The sequence below is a fragment of the Eleutherodactylus coqui genome, chromosome 9, assembly GCF_035609145.1.
Source record: "Eleutherodactylus coqui strain aEleCoq1 chromosome 9, aEleCoq1.hap1, whole genome shotgun sequence".
Lineage (NCBI taxonomy): Eukaryota > Metazoa > Chordata > Amphibia > Anura > Eleutherodactylidae > Eleutherodactylus > Eleutherodactylus coqui.
In genome coordinates, this window is record NC_089845.1 from 87,774,759 (window position 1) to 87,802,040 (window position 27,282).

Sequence of the window (27,282 nt, forward strand, 5' to 3'; positions counted from 1 at the left end):
AATAGTATGATAAATACAATTAAAGCTACATTCATATGTAGAAACAATACAAACTCCTAAAAACAAAAACACTTAGCACTACAGCTTACAGTGTTGCACCAACATATTGTCACTACCACTCAGCATTTGTGTTTGATTTGTTCGTATTAGTAAATAGTCATTAAAGGGAATAGATCACGTTACATTAGATTTAAATATTGGAATGTAATATGCATAACATAGTATGCAAGGCTGAAAAAGACATATGTTCACCCAATTCAGCCCATTTATGTCAGTGTAGAAAAGTTCTTTCCTCTAGATACAGAGGGCGCCCCCTTGTCACAGTCCTGGGCATAAGTAGATGATGGGAGAGGTCTCTATTGACCCTTGATATATCTGCACATAGTTATTAAGTTGCCCCATAGTTGTCTTTTTTCTAAACTAAATAAGCCCAATTTTGATAGCCTCTCTGGGTATTGTAGTCCGCCCATTCCATTTATTACTTTAGCTGCCCACCTTTGAACATGCTCAAACTCTGATATGCCCTTCTAGAGTACCGCTGCCAAAAATTGTCCACAATATTCCATGTGTGGTCTGACCAGTAACTTGTAAGAAAGGAAGAACCGTGTCTTCGCCATGTGCCCCTAGAACGCTTTAGTGGCTTTTTATATTAATATACTGACAAAGTGACTAACAGTATCTCAGAATTACCCTGCAATTCAAAATACATTCAACCAAGCTTTTTCTTGCTAGACCATCATTACCATTGAAGGGATTGTTCCACCAGAGGACAGCCCATTCTCTAAAATGAAGAAATGCTGCAAGTCTTCGAGTGGTTTTGTAGTATGATGATGGTAGTATGCAGGGCTCAAAATAGGACAAACTGGAGGCACAAAAGGCACAGCTTGCAGGAATTCTTGTTTAGTGATAAATGGACTCGGAACAAAGATTTGACCAGAACATAACCAGTGTGTTTTAACAGTGAGCAACCAAACCCAATAGCAATCAATCAAAATATGTCCTAAATCAGTCCACACTACCCTATAGTACTGTAATTATAACTAAACAGTACACACTGCTTGATTAGTATATGCTCTCTGTTTATATTATCGGCTATGTTGACAAATCAGAGCCCCCTCAATATTTAGAGTCTAATTATGTAGCCTTAGGCTGGCTGCACACGGCCGTGACGGGCTCCGCAGCGAAATTCCGCGGCGGAGCCCGTCACAGCGCCCCCCAGGAGACCCCAAACTTACCTGCCGATCCGGCGTCCTCGCTCCCGCATGACGCTTCCCCGCCCACTGCTGCCGCGTCATGTGACACGCCCACCGCGTCACATGATGCAGCCGGCTGCGTCATATGACGCGGCAGCGGTGGGCAGGGAAGAGTTTTCACGCTATCTTCCGCTGTGCTACAGCGGAAGATAGCGTGAACGGACGGCTTCCATTGACTGCAATGGAAGCCGTCCGCGTGTACACCCGCGGCAAATAGAGCATGCCGCGGGTGAGGACGGGAGATTTCACGGTGTGGAATTCCGCGGTGGAATTCCGCACCGTGAGCATTGAGCTATTAGGTTCAATAGAACCTAATAGCTGCGGGCAACGCAGCGGATTTCCGCCGCTAGTTACGCGGCGGAAATCCGTTTGTGGGAAGGAGGCCTTAAGCCCAATGTCCACGGGTGGATAGGATTTGGGGCACCCACGCAGGAGATCCGCAAATCAAGCCGCCCATAGAGATGCATGGGCGCCCGCAAAGCAGTAAAAAGCATGCAGAAGTTGTTTTTTTTTTTCTTGGAGGGCGGATCACACGCGTAGGAAGAAATCACAGCATGCTTTATTTTCCTGCGGATCCTGTGCGGATAGCTTCCATTAAAGTCAATGGAAGCAGTCCAATCCGCAGACCGCCCGCAGCTGTCACTGTGGACATGTGGCAGATCTGCGGAAAAGCAGGAGATAAAAAAAAAAACAAAAAAAAAAAAACCGCGCATGCACTTCGGCGAGCGCTCCTGGGCACATCCACTGTGCTGCAGTAAGGAGATCTGGCCGTGACGGAGGAGACCCGTGCTTTTGTTCCTCTTTTAAATCTCCTGCTTTCCCATGGATCCACGGTACGTCCGCAGTGTCATCTGAAGGTGTGCCGCAGATCAGATTGCTTCCATTGACTTCAATGGAAGCAGTCCCTGTGGGATCTGCAGAAAAATGGAGCATGCTGTGTTTTATCTGCATGCCGGGGGGAAAAAACGTGCCAGGATTGCTGATTGATCTATAGGAGTTCTTTTATGTGTGAGGGGGACTATTGAGTTGGAAGCCGAAATGATCGTTGCATTGCAGATTGGTGGTCGGTAGAGAACAGCCACTTGTAGATTAGAAGAGTAGATGCAGACAGTGTACTTGAAACGGAAGAGAGGGAGAGGAGAGGTAAAGTAGGAATGAATGAGAAATGTTCTTCTAGTAGAAGGCTGACTCCAGAACCACGTTTGTTGCTGGGGCTGGATGAGTGGGTAAAGTGAAGGCCACCATAAGAGTGCTGAAAGGAAAAATGGTGTAAAATGGGGTCAGCCATGTGTTGGTAAAGGATGGAGAAATATATGGTTCCTTGCTAGGTAACGGGATAATTATTATTAGGAGGAGTCCCACTCGCCACAGAACAACCACTTAAGGAGTGCGCCAACTCCACACACCATGACCATAGGCCAAGGCACAACAGCAACAATATAGTACAAAATGGGAGAAGACAGGTATGTCTTATAATTATGTGAACTTCTCCCATATTTAATAGGACTAGTAATTATTAGAAAATTATAGTACCAGTGTTTCTGTAGGTGTACTGCGCCACACAGCTCTGCTACATGCACGTCTCTCACACACAGCTCTGGCATGTTGCTTTCACATATCAGCTGCACGTGATTTACAAACTTCAGCTGGTGGCGGAGGTGAAATTGTGGCTTGTTGCTGTGTCATGTAAGCTGCATTAGCCTCACGGTGGTATTGAACCCTCTGTGGTGACGTGTTTGCACAACAGCGACAGTTTGTTACAACAGTGGACAACGGCTGACAAATAGATGAAGGCTGGACTGGTGTTGGCGGCATTAACACTTGATGACATGATATCACATTCAGGAGATGTGAAGATAGTGGGGAAGGACTATACTTCAATGTTGTTGGTCAATATACACTGCCAGCTATGTTTGCAGACATTTGTCAGTTGTCATTTATTGGAGTCTCCACACAGGTGTGCAGCAGTCTGGCAACCTGCTACACACTGGCAGACTGAGTACTGCTGTATAAATAGCAACTGAGGCTGCAGGGGTTTGCGAGGGATGTAGTCTGCCCCCAATTCCTCATTCAGTGCAGGAGGAGGATAAAGGACCTGTGATGACAAGCCAGTCATGTGATCAGGAGGTGGGGCCAAGAGCCATCTCTGCCTGTAACTCTTACACACACACAAATTTGACGTACAAGTGGTCGTTAGTAGTTTGATAGTGTTAGATGTAGAAATGACACTTCAAAAGGGGTTTGAGGGAAGGGAGATTTTCAACCTATTTTCCTTTGATTTAGGTTTTTTGATGTTCGCTTTAAACAATCAGACTCTTTCATCCCACAATTCTACAATATTGATAGGCATTTTATTCAAGCACATAAGCAGCATAGGAATTGTAACACGTTTCAGGGAGTTAAAGTGTACGCTCGTTCACCCCCTCCTTTCTCAAGCAGATTCAATAATATATTAATAATATGGTAGATTATTGAATCTGCTTGGTGAACCAGCATACAGATTAACTCATGAAGGGTTGTTGCAGTTCCTAGGTTGTTGTGTTTGATAAAACACCTATCAGTATTGCAGAATCGTGGGTTGAAGCAGTCTGTCCGTTTAAAGCGATTCTGGATTTAGGGGTTTTTTTGTGGTTAAGGAGCTGAAAATCTTCTCTTCCTCCAAGCCCTACTAAAGTATCATTTCTACACCTTAGGGTCCATTTGCACCAAACTATTATCATTTGAATGAGCGAGTGATGTCACCAATAGCTCATTTGCTCATGCAGCCCATTTATACAGGCAGATACATCATTGGCTTACTCAAATGAGAAGGTTTCTCTCTTTCGCTATATAAATAAATGAGAAGGACTGAACAATAAGTTAACGAGCCAACAGTGATTTTTAAAGGCATCGTTCGGTCGTTGGCTGCGATTGGATTGAAAGATTCTTGTTCACTATCACTCATTTAAACAATAATTGTTCAGTCTAAAAAGGACCTTAATACTATCCTGTTAAATACAGGAGTTGATCCCTGAGCGCCTGTCGTCTTCTCCCATTTTATACTATATTGTTGTTGAAAACGTGTGTCATTCTTATCACCTTTAGTCCACTTCTGGAGCAGTTTTGGAATAGTTCTGATATGAACCTTAAGGCCCATTTACACGCAAAGATAATCTTTCAAATTACTAAGAGATTAGCGATCATTTTGCATAAAGTACTAATGGGCACTAATGCGTGCAAAATAAGCCTCAGAGCTATTTTCAGAACTCAGAGGGGGTCCGAGCTCTGCAATTAGCTCTATTGTTCAGCCATGGTCTGCTAAGAGAATACAATGTAATCTCTAGCTCCCGTGGAGATAACAGCCTAGGGTCTGTTTAAGCTGGATTTTAAGCACACCTAAAAATCATCATTCAGACGAAAAGTGCATGATGCTAGCATTTTCACATGATTATCGCTCAAAAGCCATCATTTTAATGAATTTTGAGCAATACTTGTTGCGTGTAAATGGGCCTTAAGAGCTGATCATGGAGCTAGAGAGAAAAAGACTAAGTTCAGAAAAGACATCTTGGCTTAGATTTATGCAACACTGATTATATAAGAAATGCAACCAGGTGTGAACAAAAGGGGCAGGAGAGAAGTTTGAGCTAATCAGAATATCAGAGAGGGATACAAAAGTGAAATGATAAATGTACACAGCAGGGAAATAAGTAAAACTACCAAAATGGATCAACACAGTGATGCTTGCCATAGACGGGACTGTATGGAATCATACACAAACACACCATATGTTAAAATGCATTCATATTATGCCTAATCACATGGCCGTGATACTGCTCCATGCAAGATATGTAGCATTCAAAACCAGTATTGGACTCAGTCAAAGAAAGAAAGAAAAACATAACCGATATGATTTACTATACTTTAACCCAAATAGGATCAAATCTTGTTTAATACCTATAAATCGCTTAGGAAACAGATCTCACTACACGTCGGCATCCCCGTGGTGGTGCTCCACTACACATAACTCCACTACAGAGCCACTGTGGGGCAGTGTGAACGCAGCCTTATTCTGATCAATTTCACTACCTTATTACTGAAGCTGCTGTGGAAAAGAATCTTCAAATAGCTGTCAGGAATCAAGACAGTAGAATCTCTTTAACCTGGCAACCCCAACCCACATAGGACAAAATTAGCCCATGCTTACTTATGGATGAATTACATGGTAGCCAATCACTGGACTATGTTCCAACAATGCCAGATGCTTTACAGCAGACATTGCACCAAGGTCATTAGAGCCAGAATATTAGCACCTACACACCACCAGGCAATGGGGTATGTACACACATTAGGTCTAGATTCATTTTTTAAATATCCAGGATACTAGTAGTTTGAAAGTTTTCTGGATTACTGCGATTCTACAATATCTTCCTTGTTAAACAAACATGAATGATATATGCAATCACCTATATGGAATTCATTTTGCCTGAGGACCTACCTTAACATTTCTTACCTATGTCCAAGATTCGGGTCTGAAGAACAGATGTATATAAAAAGGGTTCGTCTTTACAAGATCGAATCACTGCACCAACCAGTTCGGAGTTGGTTGCCAATATACAGGCATTTTCTTCGTTCAGATTAACGCCTGCCATAGACGTAACATCATTTATATCATCTTCTTCTCTAATACAAAAGGTTACAAAAATTAACCATTTTTTGTATTTTTTTTTTTTAAATAGATAAAACACAAATTCTGCAATGCAACATAACCCATCATGTATGCATAACTACATAAGGAATGTTCATGTGAAAATACCAATAATTTTTTTTTTTGAATACACGCAAACTCTACACAGTCCCTACAAAACAGAGCAGCGATTCCCTATCCGTGCCATATAGTCCCTGCACAAAGTACAGAGCTGAGCAGATGGATAGATCATTTTATGGATATAATTATATATTCTAATATATGATAATTTATTATACCGTATATACGCGAGTATTAGCTGACCCGAGTATAAGCCGAGTCAATAAGTTTTAGCCCAAAAAACTGGTAAAAACTTATTGACTCGAGTATAAGCCTAGCTAAACTCGAGTATATACTAGGTTAAAAAAATGCAATACTCACCTCCCAGCCGGCATCTGTGTCCCCGATGCGATGGTCTCCCCGGCGGTGTAGCAACCTGCTTCAGACTTCTCCTCGTTGTCATCTCCTTGCTCGGTTTTCAATTCCTCTGCCGTCAGCGCTGTGATTGGATTGAGTGCCAGCCAATCACAGCCGGCGGGGAAATTCAAAGCTGAGCAGGGAAATCACAGAGGGGAGAATTCTCAAGCAGCTTGCCGCACCGTCGGGGAGACCATCGCGCTTGGGACACAGACACAGGCTGGGGGGTGAGCATTGCGGGGGGGGGGGGGGGGGGGTGTTTGAGTTTTTTTTTTTACCTCACTCAAGTATAAGCCAAGGGGGGCTTTTCCAGCATAAAAAACATGTGCTGAAAAACTAGGCTTATACTCGAGTATATATGGTATATATTTAATTTGACAGTTGTGTATGAGTATTTCCATACAGAAATAATAGTCAATCACTATCAGTGCAGAGAACCTCTGCAAAAAGCATCTCCCGCTCTGCAGGACTTTGCACAATCATTTATAACAAAAAATATATAAAAACGGTCATCCTGTAATACTATTTTTCACCTACGAAAAATCATCTTTCCCCGATGATAACTGGTCATGGAGATTTCATCTGCTGATTGCCAGCATGTAGGAAAGGGGTTATAATAGGAGAGTCCTTGAAAAAAGCCAAAAGCTCATGACCAAAGATAAAACCTGCACTTTAAGCTCCTCGTTTATAGACATCCTGTTTAGTTGCAATAAATAACGTATCCCACCCCAATAAATGCTACATCTCTGCAACATGACAGCAGACAAAAAGAAAGCAGATTTCTTGTTGAGCCCCACTGGCTATAAAGTGTCAGATGTGCTTAAGATGTGAACTCCATGCGCTGCAGTATTATTTTAGGCATAGAAACCTACGAGGAATATGTAAGAGTGCTAATCGATTTCCATAAGGTTTTTCTTTTCATGGATAGCTCCCTCTATTCTGACTGATCAGCGCTGCAGGATTTGCTTCAGTCCCAGTAACCGGCTCCTTGCTGTTGGCACTGGAGTCACGCAACAGATCTTCAGTGTTAAGATCTTTCCTACGCAGCTGGCAACCCCACAAGGCTATTTTCATTTAAAAACGTAGGTCTGTATGCCAACAGCTGTTCATGGACTTATTCTTTCCAGAACACAACTTGCTCTGATATTCTCTGCCACTGATACATAGTAACTTCTAGGTCACGTTGTGTCAGCTTAGGGCATCTCTGAAATGTAGCAAGTTTAGGTTCTTCCACCAACAAGGATGTATGATGACAGGAACCATGTCTTGGATTCTACATTTATCAGTTATGTCCCTTTAAGTTATTCAATTAATTAGATAACCAAATCTGAGGCGGAGGTGTTGGTCCAATTTATATGAGCTAGTACACAGCACTTTTTTTTTTCTTACACGTAAAAGATAACAAAACTTTCCCCCTACAATCTATACCTTCACATGTGGAAAGAGGGATGTCGAGGATTATCCTCAAGGTCTAAACAGAACAAGCTAATAGTTGTTACTAATATGATAACTAGTTCAGATATTTGGGTACTGGCCAGGCCCCGACATCAGTATAGCTGCTACAAGTAATGCTTCTTCAACTAGATTTAGAACACAAGGAGCCAAAGGCATGATGTGCGCTGCCATACGGTACTTTCCAACATAATACAGAAGTGATGTTTCTAGGGGAGAAAAGTTCTTCTAGAAACCCATATGTCTCCATAGCAAAAGACCCCAAATAACCCTGGGTGGTCCTCTCCTGCATTTATATGCCCATCCGGCTTTTCTCTAAAGCCAGGGTCACACGAACGGATCGGATTGCGCAAGTGGATATCCGGAGTGAAAGCCCAGCAATCCATCGCAGAAAGTAATTTCGAAGGATCTCAAAAGCATGCCATTTTTGGCACGGATGGACACACAGGCACAGCGTATCATCCGCGCAGAAGACAACTTGCAAGCAGGGAATGACATTACAACATCGGCCAGCCAACCGCCCAGACGAAAATTCTTATTCTCTCTCAATCTCTTCTCCTATAAACTTGTGAGCATTTCCGCCACTCATACACAATGTTAATTGCGTACGGGCTGCGGGACACCGTGCATCCACTGACTTCACCGGAAGCCATGCACATTGTGCAGCCAGAGATTGCAGTACAGCCCTCCGACATCACTAGCTAATGGAAGTGGATGACGATTAGGGAGTACAATTTGTACTCCTTGCATACGACACCCACCGGAAGTGAGCCCAACAAAGATGTGATTTAACCCTTTTCAATTTAATTTTGGATTCAGAGTTTCCTAAAAAGGCCTTCTCTTTTTGCTGTTTGTCCAACGGTGCCATCTGCTGGCTAAAGTCAGTGTGTGTGCGCCAGAGAGGCTCCGACTGGCAATAGACGGTAAGAATACCCTGTCCGACATCTGACATTGGAGCTGTACAAACTTCAATCAGAATGTAGGAAGACGTCAGACAGTGGATTGGAAAGGGTTAAAGGAAATTCAGAGCTCTTTATACCACTATGGTAAACCCTCCAATTTTATATTTAGCAAGCAGCACTGTAGCCCCATCTAAACTGTTACATTGACGGGGTTTACCCCCCCCTTGCCGCTCTTTGAAGAAAAAAAAAAAAAGTACTACGGTAAAAAAAAAAAAGAAAAAAAAAAAAAGTACTACGGTAAAAAAAAAAAAGAAAAAAAAAAAGAAGAACTATACACGTTTGGCATCGTAGTAATCGTACTGACCCATAGAATAAAGTTGTCATTTTGCCAAACAGGCGGTGTGCAGTCAAGCAAATTGCAGCCAAATACCACACTGATGCTCCAACTAACATGTCCATGGTTATTGAACGCATTTAAGTGGGGCATAAAACATGCCTAGGATTAGCAGGCTGCTCTTGTATCAAAAAAAAGAAGAAAAAAAACACTATGACTTCAAAAGCAGCCTTAGCAAAAACAAGTAGTAACATAAAAAGCTCCACTTTGAAAACAGAATCCAAGAATTGCTCTTTGCTGCAGTCATGATTTTATACTTTAGGTCTCACCTTAACTTTTTATTGTTCCAATTTCAGATTCCAATGAATCTGAAATGAAAGATTAAGAAACTCCAAATAATCCAACTTCTTATATCTACAGCTCCTAAGCAGACCTGTGCGTTTCCATGGTAACAGACTACAAACAAACCCTGCAGAGTCTGACACTGCAGTCCTACTACTTTTCATCTTGCTAATACTTCTTCCCATTATACATTTGGTGGAAATGGAAGAGACACACAGGACTGCGAAGAAGCTGGAGACACTAAACTGTGGATGTTTCATGGTGACCATTTGGAAAAGGTGTTTCACTTTCCATTTTAGTTGCACTAGAACAATGTCAGTAGAGCAGCTTCTGGAGGTCAACAAGATTCTTTTTCATTTATCAAGAGCAAAAAGATCAACAAAATAGTGAGAAACAAACAAAAAGTATATTAGATTTTTTTTATTCTATAAGGATAGTTTTATTTAGATAAAGATAGTCACACACAGTATAGACGATACGTATTCTAGAGCAGGGGTCCCCAACCTTTTTGGCACCAGGGACCGGCTTCAAGCAAGACCATTTTTACAAGGCCGGCAGGGTGGGGTGGGACATGGGCGGGGCTTTGGTTATACGGGGCGGGGTTATGAAGGGAGTTGGAGTTTAGTGCATTATTATTTAATTATGACATTTAGGGCTCATGTCCACGGGCAAAATAAGAATTAAAATCCGCAGCGGATTTTAACTCTTCTCCTGCCCGCGGATCCGGACCCCATAGGGATGCATTGACCACCCGCGGGGTAGATAAATACCCGCGGATGGTCAATAAAAGGGATTTAAAAAAAAATGGAGCATGAAAAAATCTGGACCATGCTCCATTTTCATGCGGGTCTCCCGCGGGGACGGCTCCCGCGGGCTTCTATTGAAGCCTATGGAAGCCGTCCGGATCCAAAAAAAAAAAAAAAACAAAAAAAAAAAAAAAAAAAAAAAAAAAAAAAAAAAAAAAATCGCGATTTACTCACACGCTCCGTTTCTTCTCTTCGCGCGGCGCCATATTCTCTCCGTCGCGGCCGGATCTTTTTTTCTTCGAGACGGCGCATGCGCGGTGCACGTCACCGACATCATCATGCACATCCGCCGAGCCGAAGAAAGAAGATCCGGCCGCGACGCAGAGAAGATGGCGCCGCCGCGAAGAGAAGAAACGGAGCGGATGGGAGGTGAGTTTATTCTCATTTATTCTGATTTTCAGCGCTCATGTCCGCGGGGCAGGAGGGACCCGCTGCAGATTCTCCATGGAGAATCCGGAGCGGGCCTGATTTTCCCCGTGGACATGAGGCCTTAGAATGTCTTGGCAGTACACACATAGGGCAGTATATAATCTATCCCCCCCCCCCCAGCACACACATAGGGCAGCATATAATTTATCTCCCCCCCCCCCAGTAATAGACAGCCCCCACCTCTCAGTAATTAGCAGCCCCTCCCCCAGTAATAAGTAGCCCCCCCTCGTAATAAGCAGGTGTCCCCCCCAGTAATAGGCAGCACCCCCAGTAATAGGCAGCCCCTTCCCCAGTAATAACCAGCCACCCCAGTAATAACCAACCCCCCCAGTAATAGGCAGCCCCTTCCCCTGTAATAAGTAGCCCCTCCCCCCAGTAATAACTAGCCCCCCCCCTGTAATAGGCAGCCCCCCAGTAATAAGCAGCCCCCCCAGTAATAGGCAGCCCCCCCAGTAATAAGCAGCCCCCCCCAAGTAATAGGCAGCCCCCCCCCAGTAATAGGCAGCCCCCCCCCAGTAATAGGCAGCCCCCCCCAGTAATAGGCAGCCCCCCCCAGTAATAGGCAGCCCCCCCCAGTAATAGGCAGCCCCCCCCCAGTAATAGGCAGCCCCCCCCAGTAATAGGCAGCCCCCCCCAGTAATAGGCAGCCCCCCCCCAGTAATAGGCAGCCCCCCCAGTAATAAGCAGCCCCCCCCAGTAATAAGCAGCCCCTTCCCCTGTAATAAGTACCCCCCCCCCCCCCAGTAATAAGCAGGTCCCCCCCCAGTAATAGGCAGCCCCCCCCCCCCCAGTAATAGGCAGCCCCCCCCAGTAATAGGCAGCCCCCCCCCAGTAATAGGCAGCCCCCCCCCAGTAATAGGCAGCCCCCCCCAGTAATAGGCAGCCCCCCCCCCAGTAATAGGCAGCCCCCCCCCAGTAATAGGCAGCCCCCCCCAGTAATAGGCAGCCCCCCCCCCAGTAATAGGCAGCCCTCCCCCAGTAATAGGCAGCCCCCCCCCCAGTAATAGGCAGCCCCTTCCCCTGTAATAAGTACCCCCCCCACACAGTAATAGGCAGCCCCCCAGTAATAGGCAGCCCCTTCCCCTGTAATAAGTAGCCCCTCCCCCCAGTAATAACCAGCCCCCCCCCCCCTGTAATAGGCAGCCCCTTCCCCTGTAATAAGTACCCCCCCCCCCGTAATAGGCAGCCCCCCCCAGTAATAAGCAGCCCCTTCCCCTGTAATAAGTACCCCCCCCCCCCCCAGTAATAAGCAGGTCCCCCCCCAGTAATAAGCAGGTCCCCCCCCAGTAATAAGCAGGTCCCCCCCAGTAATAAGCAGGTCCCCCCCCCCCAGTAATAAGCAGGCCCCCCCCAGTAATAAGCAGGCCCCCCCCCCAGTAATAAGCAGATCCCCCCCCCCAGTAATAAGCAGATCCCCCCCCCAGTAATAAGCAGGTCCCCCCCCCCAGTAATAAGCAGCCCCCCAGTAGTAACCACCCCCCCAGTAGTAACCCCCCCCCCCAGTAATAGGCAGCCCCTTACCCTGTAATAAGTAGCCCCCCCAGTAATAGGCAGCCCCCCAACCCTTATACTTACCTCCTCCCTGTTGTCGCTCTCTATCTGCTTGTCCTGACGTCAGCCCGGAACGCTTCCTCCCGAGTCCTCTCCTGCGGAACTAATGAGCAGGGGACTCGGAGAGGAGAATCCTGGCTGCACAGACGTCAGTGTGTGCGCCGGGATCAGCGCGATTACCAGCGGGGAGCTGCGGCGCCCCCACTGGTAATCGCTTCAGTGGTCAGCGGCGTCGGCACACACCGCCGGGCCACATAGCACAAGGCAGCGGGCCGGATTCGGCCCGCGGGCCTTGTGTTTAGAGCAAAAGTTCCCGGCGGTGCCGCGGACCGGCGCTAAACACCCAACGGCCCGGCCCTGGTCCGTGACCCGGCGGTTGGGGACCCCTGTTCTAGAGCATTTACAGTACAAGCTATATGGATGTGATTTGGGGCAAAATCTGGGCTGAATCAAAAAGCTGTGCAGATTTTAAATCTGAAGCATGACAAGTTATTTCTGTTCATTTTCACCACAAATCCACATCCAAATGAGATCGCTTTATGCTGAAAGCTGTTTCCAACTTAGAAAAGAGGCAAACGGCGCTCACCAACGGACGACCACGGCTATGGCAACTAAAAAGGTGCTTCAGACTGAATTAAATTGTATCAAATACCCAAAAGGGGAAGATGAAGAGGCGGCACTCCTGGGTATTCAGAACTAAGAGCAGCACTTTATTACATATCAAAACATAGCAGGTGCAAAGCCAGGACACGGGGCATAAAGGATAGGCAACAGTTTTGTGTTACATGACGTTTTGTCAAGCCTTCACTATGACACGAAACAGCGGTCACCTACCTTTTGTGCATCGGGTCCCGTTTTTGCACTTGCTATGTTTTGATATGAAATAAAGTGCCGCTTTTAATTCTGATTGCCAAGGACTTCCGCCTCTCCATCTTCCCTTTCTAGATAAAGCCACTTTCAGACAAATGCATTTTTCCACCCCTATTACGGATGAGCGGGTCTACTGTGATCTATTATGCAGCGGGTTTGGGTCAGTAGACTTGTGGTCGGGCCACCTCTATGTAATATGGACGCAATAATGTGCTTGCAATAAGCTCATCTAAAAAGGGATGTCTAAGCATAATGGGGAGTTTTCACTACAGGTCTTCCTGGAACAGTTCTATATACTTGTAGCTCCGTCCAAGAAGAATAAAGACTAGAGCTGGAAAGTGTCCTGGAGGTTTTGCTATTAGAGGGTCATCTCAGACTAGAGCATGAGGAAATTTCCCTATAATGAAAAGCATCTCAGACTACAGCACAAGACAACTTTTACTACACTGGAAGGTTTATCCCAAACTACAGCATGGGGATACTGCATCCCCCACAATGAAGAGAAGATTGAACCTGTGCAATGCCCCATCATCCACCTTCAAAGAGACTGACAGAAATAGCCGAGTGCTTGTATGTGGCTACTTCAGTCACCCCACTAAAATGAATGGAGTGGCGCCGCACACGTGTGACCACCTCTTCAGCCAGCCTGACATCACTGCGGGTGGGTTCAGCGAGCCTGCCGGGATGAGAAGTGGGGAATGCAAGATCAAGAGTATTATCACCAGTCTATCTTGGGATAACCCATTTAACCTGGAATACATGAGGCTTTTACCTTATGTTCAAAGTCGTATTGAGCAAGAACATACAATATGTATGGAAGACAAAATATGCCGGCAAATGGACTTAGATAATCTGGGGCCTTGGGTAGAAAAAAGGCAAATGAAGTTTAGTATTGGTAAATGTAAGGTTATGCACATGGGCAGGAGAAACGGATGTCACCGAGTGGGGTACAGCTAGGGAAAATGGAGATGGAAAAAGACCTGGGGGTACTAGTAGAATGTAGACTTCATTGGAGCAATCAATGCCAATCAGCTGCTGCAAAGGCAAATGAAGTCTTGGGGTGCATTAGAAGAGGTTTAGGAGCGAGGGACGAGAACATTATCCTCCCACTATATAAGGCACTTGTCAGGCCTCACATGGAATACTGTGTACAGTTCTGGTCACCGATGCTCAGGAAAGATGTTGCAGTGCTTGAGGGGGTACAAAGAAGGGCAACTTAATTAATAAATGGAATGGGAGGACTGGAATACCAAGAGAGGCATCAAAATTGGGATTATTCACCCTGAAAAAAGATGGTTAAGGGGCGACCAAATAACCATGTATAAATACATTAGGTCAGGAACGCTATGTTTTCTCCTTAGGGAGAGCACCTAGAAGGTGAGTGAGGAGAGACTTATAAGGTCATTCATGCTTTTCTGGGTAATATACAAATAAGGGAGATGGAACAATACCGCTACAGTGCCACCTACTGGAAGGCAACATTTCTGCAGAGTTATTGTTCCATCTCACTTATTTGCATATTACCCAGAGAAGCATGAACGGCCTTAAAAGTCTCCTCACCCACTCACCACGTCACAAGCCACATCACAGGCCTCTTGATAGCCAAGCCAGAAACCTACTGCACACTGTAGAGGGGCAAACACCAAAACAGATGTCCGTGTATGGATTCTGGCTTGCCTTTCAATTCCTAGTCACTGTTACCAGGCTTGTATAAAGAGTCTAACATGGACTTGCAGGAGTGCTGCCTTCCAATAGGTGGCGCTGCAGAGGTATTGTTCCATCTCCCCTATTTTTGTAAATACATCAGGGGACAATACAAGGATCTCTCCCATGATCTGTTTGTACCCAGGACTGTAACGATAACAAGTGGGCATCCTCTACGTTTAGAGGAAAGAAGGTTTCATCACCAACACAGAAGGTGATTCTTTACTGTAAGAGCAGTGAGACTGTGGAACTCTCTGCTTGAGGAAGTGGTGATGGCAAAATTAATGATGGTGTTTAAGAGGGGACTAGACGTCTTTTTAGAGCACTACAATAACCAGCGGGGTTGTTGAACCGGGTCTTGGAGTCAGGTAGGAACTTTCAAATGTTGATCCAGGGATTATTTTGACTGCCATTATGGAGTTGGGAAGCAATTTTCCCCCCTAAAATGGGGTAGATTGGCGTCTATCTTCCTCTGAATCAACAAGGTGGGTGGAAATCGGGTGAACATTTGTCTTTTCAGCCTATTCTACTATGTACTATACATAATGTATAGTTAAAAATAAACAATAAATACTATAACAGAGAAGTCTTCATGTACTCCTGAATAAAGTCCCACTACCCTGAAAGCCGTACAACACACTAAGGCTGTAGATTTTCATTATCCTCAAAGTAATGTAGCCATTCAAGTCTTCTAAACTCCAGGCTGTGATTGACAAAGTCTAACAAATTGTATTACTAGCAGTTTACTTCTATCCCAGCTGAAGACTGCACACAAGTGAATGTATATTAATCCATAGCAGAACGACCGCTTACCCCCCTACATGGCACAGCTGTCCATATTTCAGAATAATAACACCGACGGAAGACATGACAGTTTTTTCAGCTGCTTTTACGAGGCTAAAAATCTGTAATCATACTTTATTGCATATTTGTGTCATAAAACATCTTCGGGTAAAGAAAGAATGAACATATTCCCCAAACGTGGAGCCTGAATTTAAATTAGTCTAATAAGATGTAGGTATTATTGTCTTATTTTAATGTTCCCATGCTTTAAACCCCTCAGGAACCTCGGTTAAATTAGGTACTACACCTAATTGAAGCCACCCTGATGGGGATATAAAAATGAATGAGCTGCCCAGTCATGTGTTGGATAATAAAATGAGCCTCTGGCACCCCCTAGTGTTCAACTGTATCAAGGACCAACCATCGCATCAAAGAACAACATAAATTAACAAACATAATGCCAGTGTATTAATAAAAACAAGAGATAAAACAGGGTTATCAATATATTTCCCGCTTGGAATATACAAAATCACTTCTTTATGATCTTCTACTGCGTGCAAAAACACAATCAGGAGATTGTTAGCGGTTATTGTTTTATGCAGTATATCGAGTATTGTACAAATAACCACAGGACAATCTGATATCCTTGGGAAAGGTACAAATGAATGCTGCAGCTGGAGGATTTGCAGCAGCCTTGATAGAACATTCTAAATCCATCGCAGCAACAAATTTTGATCCTGATCACAGACAGATATAGTCGCAGTCAGAACAGCAAAAAGGGCGCTCTACCTGGTACTAGAGACGCTCATCATGAGGAGCGTCCTTCATACCAAGACTGCAATAACCATTAAAAGTGACTTGTTGAATTATTTTAGTTGTGTGAATCTATTTAAATTATTATTTTGTTTAGTTTTTTTTTTTGTAAATTTAGCAAATAAACCCAAGTTTCCAATAGGGGTCGATTCATTTTGATTGCAACGGTGTCCTTCATAGCCATATCCAATACAATTGTATTGTACTGCGAAGGATAACTCCTATACAATGAAAATTCTCACCTACTAAATAGAAAAAATAAATAAATAAAAAATGTTCTTCTGCTATAGTTTGCTAGTAATAAAAACACATACAAAAGCAACAGAGGAGTCACCAATGAGAGCTACTGGACTACAATGCAATAGAACAGTGAAAAAGCATCTCGTTTTAAGTCACTTTCTGCCTTTTTGATACAATATCAAGGCTGAATAATTACACTGTTTTCCATCCGCACACTTTCCTTAAAGCCACCAACACTACCTGCGGGACAGTAATAATCATCAGCACAGTCTATGGGAATGGAAGGGTGCGAAGGCTAAAAAACCTGGTATCTAGGCACTGCTCTCCAATGGAGGTCATAAGACAGTAGGATAAAAACATCCAACTTATCTTCTACTGCACAGGTGTCAAATACAAGGCCTGTGGGCCGAATCCGGCCCGCCACCTCATTTGCTGTGGCCCGCCGGCTGTGCACAAAGTTCCCTCACCTCCGTGCTGCTGTCAGTAGGTGATCTCTTGGCTTGTTCTGTCTAGTGCAGACAGTAATAGAGTGCCGACTGACAACGGCTGCGGAGGAGGGAAGAAGAGTGCAGAGACCATGATCTCTGCAGGGAGGAGAGCAACGCTGAGGAGGAGCAGCTGCAGAGTGAGAGCCTGGTCAGCACTGACCTCCTCTCACCAGCCCTAACTCTACTCATGGCTGCAGGCCTGGGAGACATCAGGGGCCCAAGTATGCAGGAGGGCCCCAAGAGAGCAGCCGGTATACCTGCCAGTGGGACCACATTGGATGCAGGCAAGTATAAAAATGTGTATAAAAATGCAGAAGTGTCCTTGTGCGTCACTGGCCGCTATGGAGGACCTTATTACCAATTGGGCCACTGTGGGGTTCACTTTTACTATACGGTCTTACAATTAACAATTAGAATCGGCCCATTGAAGGCAACCATAAGGCTGATGAGGCCCTCGGTGAAAAGGAGTTTGACACCCCTGTTCTACTGGGTTTCAATTTATTTAATACCAGAGAGGAGAGTTTTGAGGTGAACCCCTTTAGCAGTCAAGCTGGGTGAATCCTCACTCTTGGGGCTGAGGGATGTGGATCCAGAAGTGAGGCTTTGGAGTCTTTGTCTGGGTCTTAGGCCCTCAGCAGTAATGGGTTTGCTCCACCCCACACCCCATTGCTTCCCTCCTTTCTCCATGTGAAAGGAAGGGAATGAAAAGCTTGGAGGCCTTACTCTCTAGCATCTGCCTGCCCACTGCATTTAAGTGTGCCGTAAGTGAAGACAGAGCCACAGAAAACGGACGTTCTAACACCCACCAGTGCCATGTTATGTTGGGTGGAGAGAGTTCAGGCAGTAAAATGAAAAGTTATGCCAACCTCTAATATACTTTGGGTAGGGAACTAATAGGAAATAGAGGGAAGAACAAGTGGAGGCTTTGCCCACAGCTGCCAGTCCACTATCAGCAGTTCTAGGCGTCTTTTAGAAAATGAAAGCAGTGATCTTACGGGCAGCTGCACTACTTCTCCTCTGCACGCGGTTTTGAAACATTGTCCCCTTTATTTCCCAGTCATTTACAATATCAAGATCTGCCTGCTTCTGGTGAAGGGAAACTTTTGCTTACATTCACTGAAAGCCTGTCCTGATCATGTACGGGTATAGCTGACATGGGTGCATTAAGCTCTTCAGGACAAAATACTTCCATTCACTGGCAGAAAGCAGAGATCTTGAAGTTTTATTCTCTCATCTAGGGCTAGCTTCAGACCAGCATAGTCCTGGCAAATATTGTGAGCTCAGATTATGATTGCAAACATAAGTCAAAACTAAAACAGATCAGCGATTTGCCCATATGCGCTTGTCCGAAATATTTATGAAAATACATCCCTGGATCATTGACCCATCTTCAGCTATCCAATATACATACAGTAACTTAGAAATACCATTTATTTCAATACAGACATCACAACCCCTTTTAACCTGTTTAGGACCAAGTGGCGTAAATATACGGCGCTTCGTCCATGGCTTTAAAACCAGACAATAGTAAAATAGAGCGCAGGATTACAGCTCCTGCAATCTGGCAGAACCAGGACAGGTCTTTGGCTATCAGAGACGGACAAGGACCCAGGGGAGAAGACAGAAGTGATTTTTAACTGCTTTTGCCCTCTTTTTTTGCAGGCTACATAGTACTTAATGAGTGCCATGCAGAGAATAGAGGAAGCAGCAGTACGGTGTCCTTTAGTGATCCCAGCAATCATGTGATCGCCAGGTGCCCCTGACATGGTTGAGCTGTTTAGTCTTAGCAGACCCAGAACAGCCCCAGGAGTGACTACAGTCACTACAAGGGGATGTTATTCCCTGTAACTGGGGCTGCCATGGATGCTGCTTCTACAAATGCTTCAGCAAAAGTGTAAAACTACTATAAGTGTTCTTTAAAAAAAAAAAAAGGGGGGGGGGGGGGGAATATGGCTTTCAAATGAGCTTTTGGCAGATTGAAAACAAGCAAAACATTGTGATGTCCTGCATCCGTAAATAAGCATGCATTCCAGCATATGTTTCACCGAGTGAAGGTTCCACTAGTGCAATCCAAAAAGCCTGGGTATGATAGAAGGGATCTTGGATTTAATGCAAGGGGAATTTTGCAAGATCTGGCATGCTGGAAGGCATGCTTCCAAAACAATGCAGGATACTGCGGCATGAATATAATCAGCTTGCCATATACAGTTCTTGAATGCAACATCCATCATTCATGAAATCAAAACTACACATAAAACGCCGTGTAGAACACACTAAATAGAGCCGGAAGAGGTATATAGAAAAAAAACCAAAACACCACATTGTTCAGAAGCATTGGAAGGCTTTGGAGAACAATATCCTGGAGTATTCCCCTGATGGCATTCGTGTATCTTGTCGCCACCAGCAGAATGGGTGGAGTCAAGATACACGACCCCCCCCCAACCAACAGCCCTACCAGGATTGGCTGTCCAGGAGAATGGGTGGGCATCATCGGCAGTGGCCGTAATGTTGGTTGTAGGCGCCACTGAAATCCCCCTCGGCTGCTGGCCGTTCTTCCCTTTGCAGCCTCCCGAACTGTTCCGCTGGTTATATAATTGGAGGGTGCGGAGGAGACATTGCCGGACCATGGAGGGGTGAAGCCACAGCCGCGGACCCACTGACAGCTGAGCCCATAGAAGTGGGGCAGTAGGAGCAGTGGGACACAGCGGCGGTGAGTGTCACCAGCAGAATGGCCAGCACAGGAGTCACACAGCACCGTCGGGGACCGTGAGGAGCGGCGCTGCCTGTAGCCCCAGCAGAGGAGTGACTGAGCTGAGATCCGTCGGCCAGTCACACAGCAGCGGGAGAAATCGGCGGGGAGCATCTGCTGCGGGCCCATCGCAAAACACAGCGGAGGACTCAGTGGCCACAGCTCTGGCAAGCAGTGACATAGCACCGTACGGGTGACACCTGTGCAGTCGTTCCGCTTTGCTGCAGAATGAGGGCAGGGCATCACAGTGGTGTGGACACAGCACACTGGAGCTTCGTTTTAAGCAGGGGGACACAGTACACTGGCAGCAGCTGTATTATTGAGCCACTCGGGAGCTGGGGGTGTGACTGGGGCGTTCCTCCTGTCAAACACCTAGCTTCCGGTGGCGTCAAGATACACTAATACCTCCCCTGATATTACCATTGTGTATTCTATCTGGTTATAAGAGAGATATTGAAGTCATTCATGCTTTTACCAGTTTTCATGCTTTTAGAAAGACAATGTTCGCGATTAAGGGCCCCTGCCTTTTTGCAAGCTGATTGGATTAGGGCTTTTGGATATTTTTTTTTGTACAATAAGCCCGTTTTTCAAGATAGTCGATTGTGCTTTGAAACTCAAATCTTTTGCACTATTCCTCTGAATCCTCTTGCATTGGTCGTATGGGGTGTTAGTTTTCTAACTTTTAAATTGCTGTTGGAGTTAACTGCCTTGAACGCTTGACCAAGACCTCATATTTTCTAACAAAATGTGTAAATCTAAAAATTCTACTTCATTAGGATTAAAATTGCCAGTAGAATGTAAACCCCTTGTTCTGGTTCAAGTTTATAATAACAGTTCTCAGATCCGACTCGGGCCATCCCATACAATTGGAAAGTTGTAAATGAATCTTTGATAAAACATATACAAGGGTCATTCAAAATAATTTCCTCAAAGACCCCAATATAAAAATTAGCATAACTGTAAAACGCGTCCCCATTGTGGTACCTTTTACCAGGACATAAAATTAGTTCTTGTATTTAAAATACTTATCATGAAGGGTAAAATGTATTGCATCCAAAACAAATAGCTGTTAAACTGGCATCAAGGGATCTGCAAAGTTTCTTCATAGGCAGTAAAACTCCCATACGGAAAGTTGGTATGAAGAGGTTACATCCAGGAGGCCGAGGTATATGATGGTTTCCACTCCAGGTGTTTTAATAGTTTGAGGAGGTGCCCAGTGTCATGAATAGATGATGGGAGGGTTTTACCATTTTTGTAAAAGATGATCAACTAATTCAGACAAATTGCTTGCAATAGACCCTGCCCCTGAAATAATAGGCCTCTCTAGTGGGTCTGATAAGGATTTATGGATCTTTGGGAGACAAGTAAAAGTACAGTGTCTCAGGGTTTTGGATGTAATTTTTTTTTTCTTTTTTTTGAGACAATTCTATAAAATGGCACTTTCCAATAATAAAAAAAATGGATTATACCTACCTGATAATCAGGTTTCCAGGAGTCTCCACGACAGCACCAATTGAGATTGCCTCCTCGTGGTAGGACAGGAACATACTGAGAGGTTAAAAGCCCCCCCCCCCCCCCTTCCCCACTTTCCTCAGTGGATTCTAACGAATTGCTGGGGTAGGAGCTCAACTTAAATTTCTTCCCTTAACCGGGTATTTTTTGTTGACTATATATTTATTTATTTTTTATATTATATTCTATAGTTTCTTTTCTATCCATTTAGGGGGGAAAGGTACGGGTGCTGTCGTGGAGACTCCTGGAAACCTGATTATCAGGTAGGTATAATCCATTTATTCCCCCAGTCGTCTCCACGACAGCACCAACTGAGACGTACCAACTAAAGTTTATTAAGGTGGGATTGCTGCTGAGAGGACTTTGCGGCCGAAGGCCATGCCCTCGTCCTGCTGCACTTTTACCCTATAATGTTTAATGAACGTGTGGGGTCTTTTCCAGACTGCGGCTTTGCATATCTGCTCGACCGAAGCTGAGCTATGTTCAGCCCATGAGGATGCCACTGCCCTTGTAGAATGGGCTTTAAGAGCTAAGGGGATTTCCTTCCCGAGGGCCTTATAGGACTCTATGATGGCCAGGCGGATCCACCTGGCTATGGAGTTTTTTGTCGCTTTGTTCCCTTTATTTGGGCCACTGAACTGGATGAACAGGTTGTCGTCCCGTCTCCAGTGGCTTGTCGCATCTATGTAGCCTAGGACTGCTCTCCTGCCGTCCAGGCAGCTTACGATTTTTTCTTCCTCGTTTTTAGGTTTGCTAAAAAATGAGTGAATTATTACGTCCTGGGACCTATGAAAATGTGATACAACCTTTGGCATGAAGGCAGGGTCCGTTTTAAATACTAATTTGGAGTCCGAGCTTTTTAGAAATGGGTGGCGAATGGACAAAGCCTAAAGCTTGCTAACCCTCCTCGCAGACGTGATGGCTACTAGAAAAACGGTCTTGATCGTAAGCATTTTTATCGGTAGTGCTTTGATCGGCTCGAATGGTTCCGCTGACATGGCCCTTAGAACCCAATTAAGGTTCCAGTCTGGAACAAGTTTTATGGGTCTAGGTCGTAATCTAGCTGCTGCTGTCAGGAACCTGTTGACTCATCTATTGTCCGCGAACTTTGTGACGCATATGGCGCTAAGGGCTGTGACCTGGAACTTCTGTAGGCCCTCCTGCAAGAATTCTAAGATCAAAGGGATGCTCGGGATAGAATCCCCGGAATCCCTTCCCTGTCTCCATGAGGAGAACCTTCTCCAAACCTTCTGGTAGATAAGGTGGGTCGTCTTTTTTGTGCTGGACATTAACGTTTCTACCACTCTTTGTGAGAATCCCTTCCCCCTTAGTGAGGATTCCTCAAGGGCCATGCTGTTAAGTGGAGTCTGTCTAAGCCCAGGTGGTTCAGTGGCCCCTGTGATAGCAGATCTGTCCAGGTCGGAAAGGTGACTGGGTCCTGGACACTCAATGTTGTCAGAAGACCGAACCAACTTCTTTTGGGCCAGAAGGGGGTCACCAGGATTAGCGTGCATACCTGGGTTCTGAAATGTTGTAAGACCCTGGGGATCAGCGGTATTAGAGGAAACGCGTACGCTAGCCCCTTTTCCCAGTCCTGGCCTAGGGCGTCTATTGCTGTAGGATGATCTCCTGGCCGGAGGGAGAAGAAATTGCCTACTTTGGCGTTCTCCCTGGTTGCAAATAGGTCCAATTGTGGGGACCCCCACCGGTTGGTCAGGATTCTGAATGCCTCCAGGGAGAGAGACCATTCTCCTGGGTCTATCTGCCTCCTGCTGAGGAAGTCCGCTTTTTGGTTTAGCGTCCCTTTTAAGTGTGTTGCCGTGATCGAAAGGATCCGGCCCTCTGCCCAGTGGAAGATTTTCTGCGAAATGTTCTGCAGGGCAGGAGACCTTGTGCCCCCCTGGTGCCGAATATGGGCGACCATGGTGGTATTGTCCGACAGTATCTTTATATGCGGGTTCCGTTGTGAGTTTCCTAACTGCTGTAGGACCCGCCATACGGCCTGTAGCTCTCTGTAATTGGAGGATTGTTCTTTTATCCTTTGGGACCACGGGCCCTGAAAGAACTGGTTCCCCACATGCGCTCCCCATCCCCAGGCGCTTGCGTCCGTTGTGATGTGCGTGGCTGGGTTTTGTAGCCAATGAACCCCTTCCTGCAGGTTCGCTGGGGATGTCCACCAACACAGGGATGTTTTCACTGTGTTTGGGATATACATTTTTGTCCCTAGCGAGGACTGCTTTTTGTCCCATGTGGATAGGACGGAGGCCTGTAGAGCTCTGGTGTGAGCCTGGGCCCATGCTACTCTGGGAATGCATGATGTTAGGCTTCCCAGGAGAGACATGGCTTCCCGAATTGTGCATGATCGTCTCCGTAGGAAGATTTTGACCAGCCGTTGGATTTTTTGTATTTTTTCCTCGGGCAGGCAGGAGCATTGAGATTCTGAGTTGAGCGTTATGCCCAGAAACGTTTTTTCCTTGCCTGGGTTCAAGCTGGATTTTTCCCAGTTTATGATCCATCCTAGGGACTGGAGAAGTTCTAGCACTATCTCTAGGTGCTTCGTTAGTAGTTCCCTGGACTCTGCTATTATTAAAATATCGTCCAGGTAGGATGTTATTAGGATCAACTTTTTCCTTGGGTAGGCAGCTACCTCTGCCATAATTTTGGTAAAAATTCTGGGTGCTGAGGAGATCCCGAAAGGCAGGCATCTGAATTGGTGGTGCTCTATTCCTTTGCCCATATCCACTGTGAACCTTAGGTACCTTTGGGACCCCTCGTGGATCGGTACGTGGAAATAAGCGTCCTTTAAATCGATGGATGCCATGTAGGCCCCTTTGGGAATCAAATTTATCGTTGAAGTGATGGACTCCATTTTGAATTTTCTGTACTTGACACAGGTGTTCAAGGGCTTCAGATTCACTATCATCCGCTGTTTCCCGCAGGTTTTTTTTACTAGGAAGAGCCTGGAATAATGGCCCTGAGTTTCCTCGTTTTGCGGTACGGGGGATTGATAATGAATTTCCTTCTGGGGAGGGACACCAGTTCTATCCGGTATCCCTGCTGTAGGATCTTTGGGATCCATGGGCCTTCGCAAATTGCGGCCCACTGGTCCACAATGTTCCCCAGCCTTGCCCCTACGGAGCTGGCGTCAGGGTCTCTGCTTGGGCTCCCCCTGGTGGGGATTAAAGAGGATATTTCTCCCTCTGCCCCCCTTGGGGTAACTCCAGCGGCCTGTCTTGCCCTTGCCTCGGTAGGCCTCGGGCTGTTGCCCTGGGGTTCGGAAGAAGGTCTTCCCTCTCTGCGGCTTTTCTTCCGGGAATCCCTTCTTTTTGTCGGCCGCCTTCTCCAGGATTTTGTCTAGGTCTGGTCCGAACAAAAACTGACCGTAGAACGGGAGGGCGCATAGTTTATTTTTTGAGGCTAAGTCGCCTGACCATGATTTCAGCCATAGTACTCTTCTGGCTGAGTTAGATCGGGCTGTAGCTTTTGCCGAGAGTTTAACCGTTTTGGCCACGGCATCCACTAGAAAATTTGTTGCCATACACAGGATAGGTAGGGAATTAAGGATCTGTTCCCTTGGCGTTTTATTGGTTAAGTGTAGCTCCAGCTGTTCGAGCCATACCCCCAGAGTGCGCGCCACGCAAGTGGCTGCGATCCCTGGCCTAGGTTTGCCGCTGCCTCCCATGATTTTTTTAGAAGGCCTTCGGCTTTGCGATCCATGGGATCTTTTAACTGTGCGGCGTCCTCAAAGGGCAGGGTCGTCCTCCTGGCTATTTTGGCCACTGGGATGTCTACCTTGGGTATCTCTTCCCAGCTTGCGCAAACTTCCTCCTCGAATGGGTACCTTCTTTTTACCCCTCTAGCGGAGAAGGAACCTGCGTCTGGTTTCTTCCACTCCTTTTGGATAATTTTAATGATGTTTTTGTGGACAGGGAAGGTATGTTTACGCCTCTCCCCATGTCCCGCGAATATCTCATCTTGCAGGGTGCGTGGTTCTCTGGGCTCTTCCATTTTTAATGTAGCCCTGACTGACTTAATCAATTCCGTTAAGTCATCTTGATGGAATAAGTATCTTTTGTGGCCCTCATCATCTGAGGACTCCTCGGCCGCCTGTTCCTCTTGCTCCGACCTGATAGAGCTCTCGGAGTCGGAAGGCTCGTTGGGAACATACGCCTTTTTCTGGCGTTTGTCTGGCGGCGCCAGCTGTGACGTTAGGGCTGATCGAACCTCCTCCTTCACCAGCTTCCTAACGTCATCCAGGAATCCCCCCGATTCCTCTTTGACTAGCCTAGCTACTACCAAGGTCGGTGTCAGTATTCACTCTTGTGACACAGACACACAGACACTTAAATTACTGGGTTGTGCTTTGGGTAAAACACCCTATAGATAAGTGGAACAGTGGATGCTTGTTCCCACTATAAAAGCATTTATAAAAGAATTCAAGGCAAACTTAGGAGGCTTTCTGGACAATTCCCGTTGATGACCCATCGTCAGGATAGGCATTAATAGTTGATTAGCTGGAGTCCGCTGCTCAGGACCTCAGTCGATCAGCTGTTTGGGCGCCAGCTGTCAGTGCCATAATAGTGTTTACTGAGCAGAAGCAGATCACTCCAACCCCTTTGTAGTGGCCAATGCAGCTTCCAGTAAAATCAATAAGAACTGAGCCTACAATTACCAGCGCTGGCAAGTACAGAGGACCCGGAGCGATCTGCTTCAGCTTCATACACATAGCAGGACCCAGAACAGCTGATTGGCCGGGATCCCAAGCAGCGGACCATAGGCGATCAACTATTGATGACCTATTCTGAAGATAGGTCAACAATGGAAATTGCCTAGAAATCCCCTTTAACCAAAATGGCTACCACAGTAATATAGCATCCCATCTAGTTTTCAATTGGTTACCCATCATGTAGTTTTCAGCATGCTAAAGATGCAAAAACATTCTCCAGGTTATACAATGCCCACTGGATTGCTGCATCAGATGACCTGGCCTACACCAAATCAAAAGGCGTTCTCCAAGATTGAGTTTTGGGTTTTTTTGGTTTTCATTTTCTTGTATTTAGCCCTTTTATTCTTGAGGAATACAAAAAGCTTTTCTCAATCCATACATAACTTGCCCCCCTCTCTGTTCAATATATAAGACAATAAAAAAGGTAGAAGAATACCTCTGCAGCACCACCTTTTGGAAGGTAAAATTCCTGCAAGCCATTGTCAGACTCTTTATATAAAGTCTTTATAACAATGACTGGGAATTGAAAACCAAAAGCCAGAAATCCATACACAGACAGCCGTTTGGGGGGGTTTGCCCCTCATCAGTGTGCAGTAGGTTTCTGGCTTGGCTAGTGAGAGGTCTATAGATGTGGGTCAGTAAGGGTATCATCTCTCCTTAAGGAGGGAACCTAGGAGGTGAGGAGACTTATAACGCCATCCATGCTTCTGTGGGAAATATGCAAATAAGGAAGATGGCACAATATCTCTAAAACTCCACCTAATGGAAGGCAACATTCTTTCAAGCCAATGTCAGAGACGATTAGTCTATACATTAGTCCAAAGTGGGTTTCTGACCAGGAGGGGGTAATAAGACTCCTCACACCCCTCCTAGGTGCTTTATTTATGGAGAGATGATACTCTTCCCGACCTGTATATAAAGACACAAACGTGACCTGACTGCAGCAGGGAAAGCCTCTCTGTGCATGTATAGACAGAGGAAGGGAGTCCATCTATGTACGAACTTGAGTGCTGCTACAATAAATACATCTGGCGGGGCTCTGTTTAGTGACTGCCACAGGGAGGGAGAGAATGTTAGATATTTACATATTGAAAAGCCCTCTTTATTTTTCTATATTTACATACAGGTCAGCCGCTTTAAGACCTTTTTAATTTAGCATTTATGATCACTGTGTAATTTATTCTAGTT

At 45.5% G+C, this 27,282-nt stretch overlaps 1 protein-coding gene across 2 annotated transcripts in view; it reads right to left on the minus strand.

Annotated features, from left to right (window-relative positions):
• The window catches only part of TAF4B (TATA-box binding protein associated factor 4b), a 116,005-nt gene that overhangs the window by 41,962 nt on the left and 46,761 nt on the right, over nt 1–27,282 (minus strand). For both annotated transcript variants that reach the window (XM_066578976.1, XM_066578977.1), the window contains exon 10: nt 5,743–5,912. In XM_066578976.1, coding sequence (XP_066435073.1) covers nt 5,743–5,912 — 170 coding nt within the window. The remainder of the gene's footprint in view (nt 1–5,742; nt 5,913–27,282) is intronic.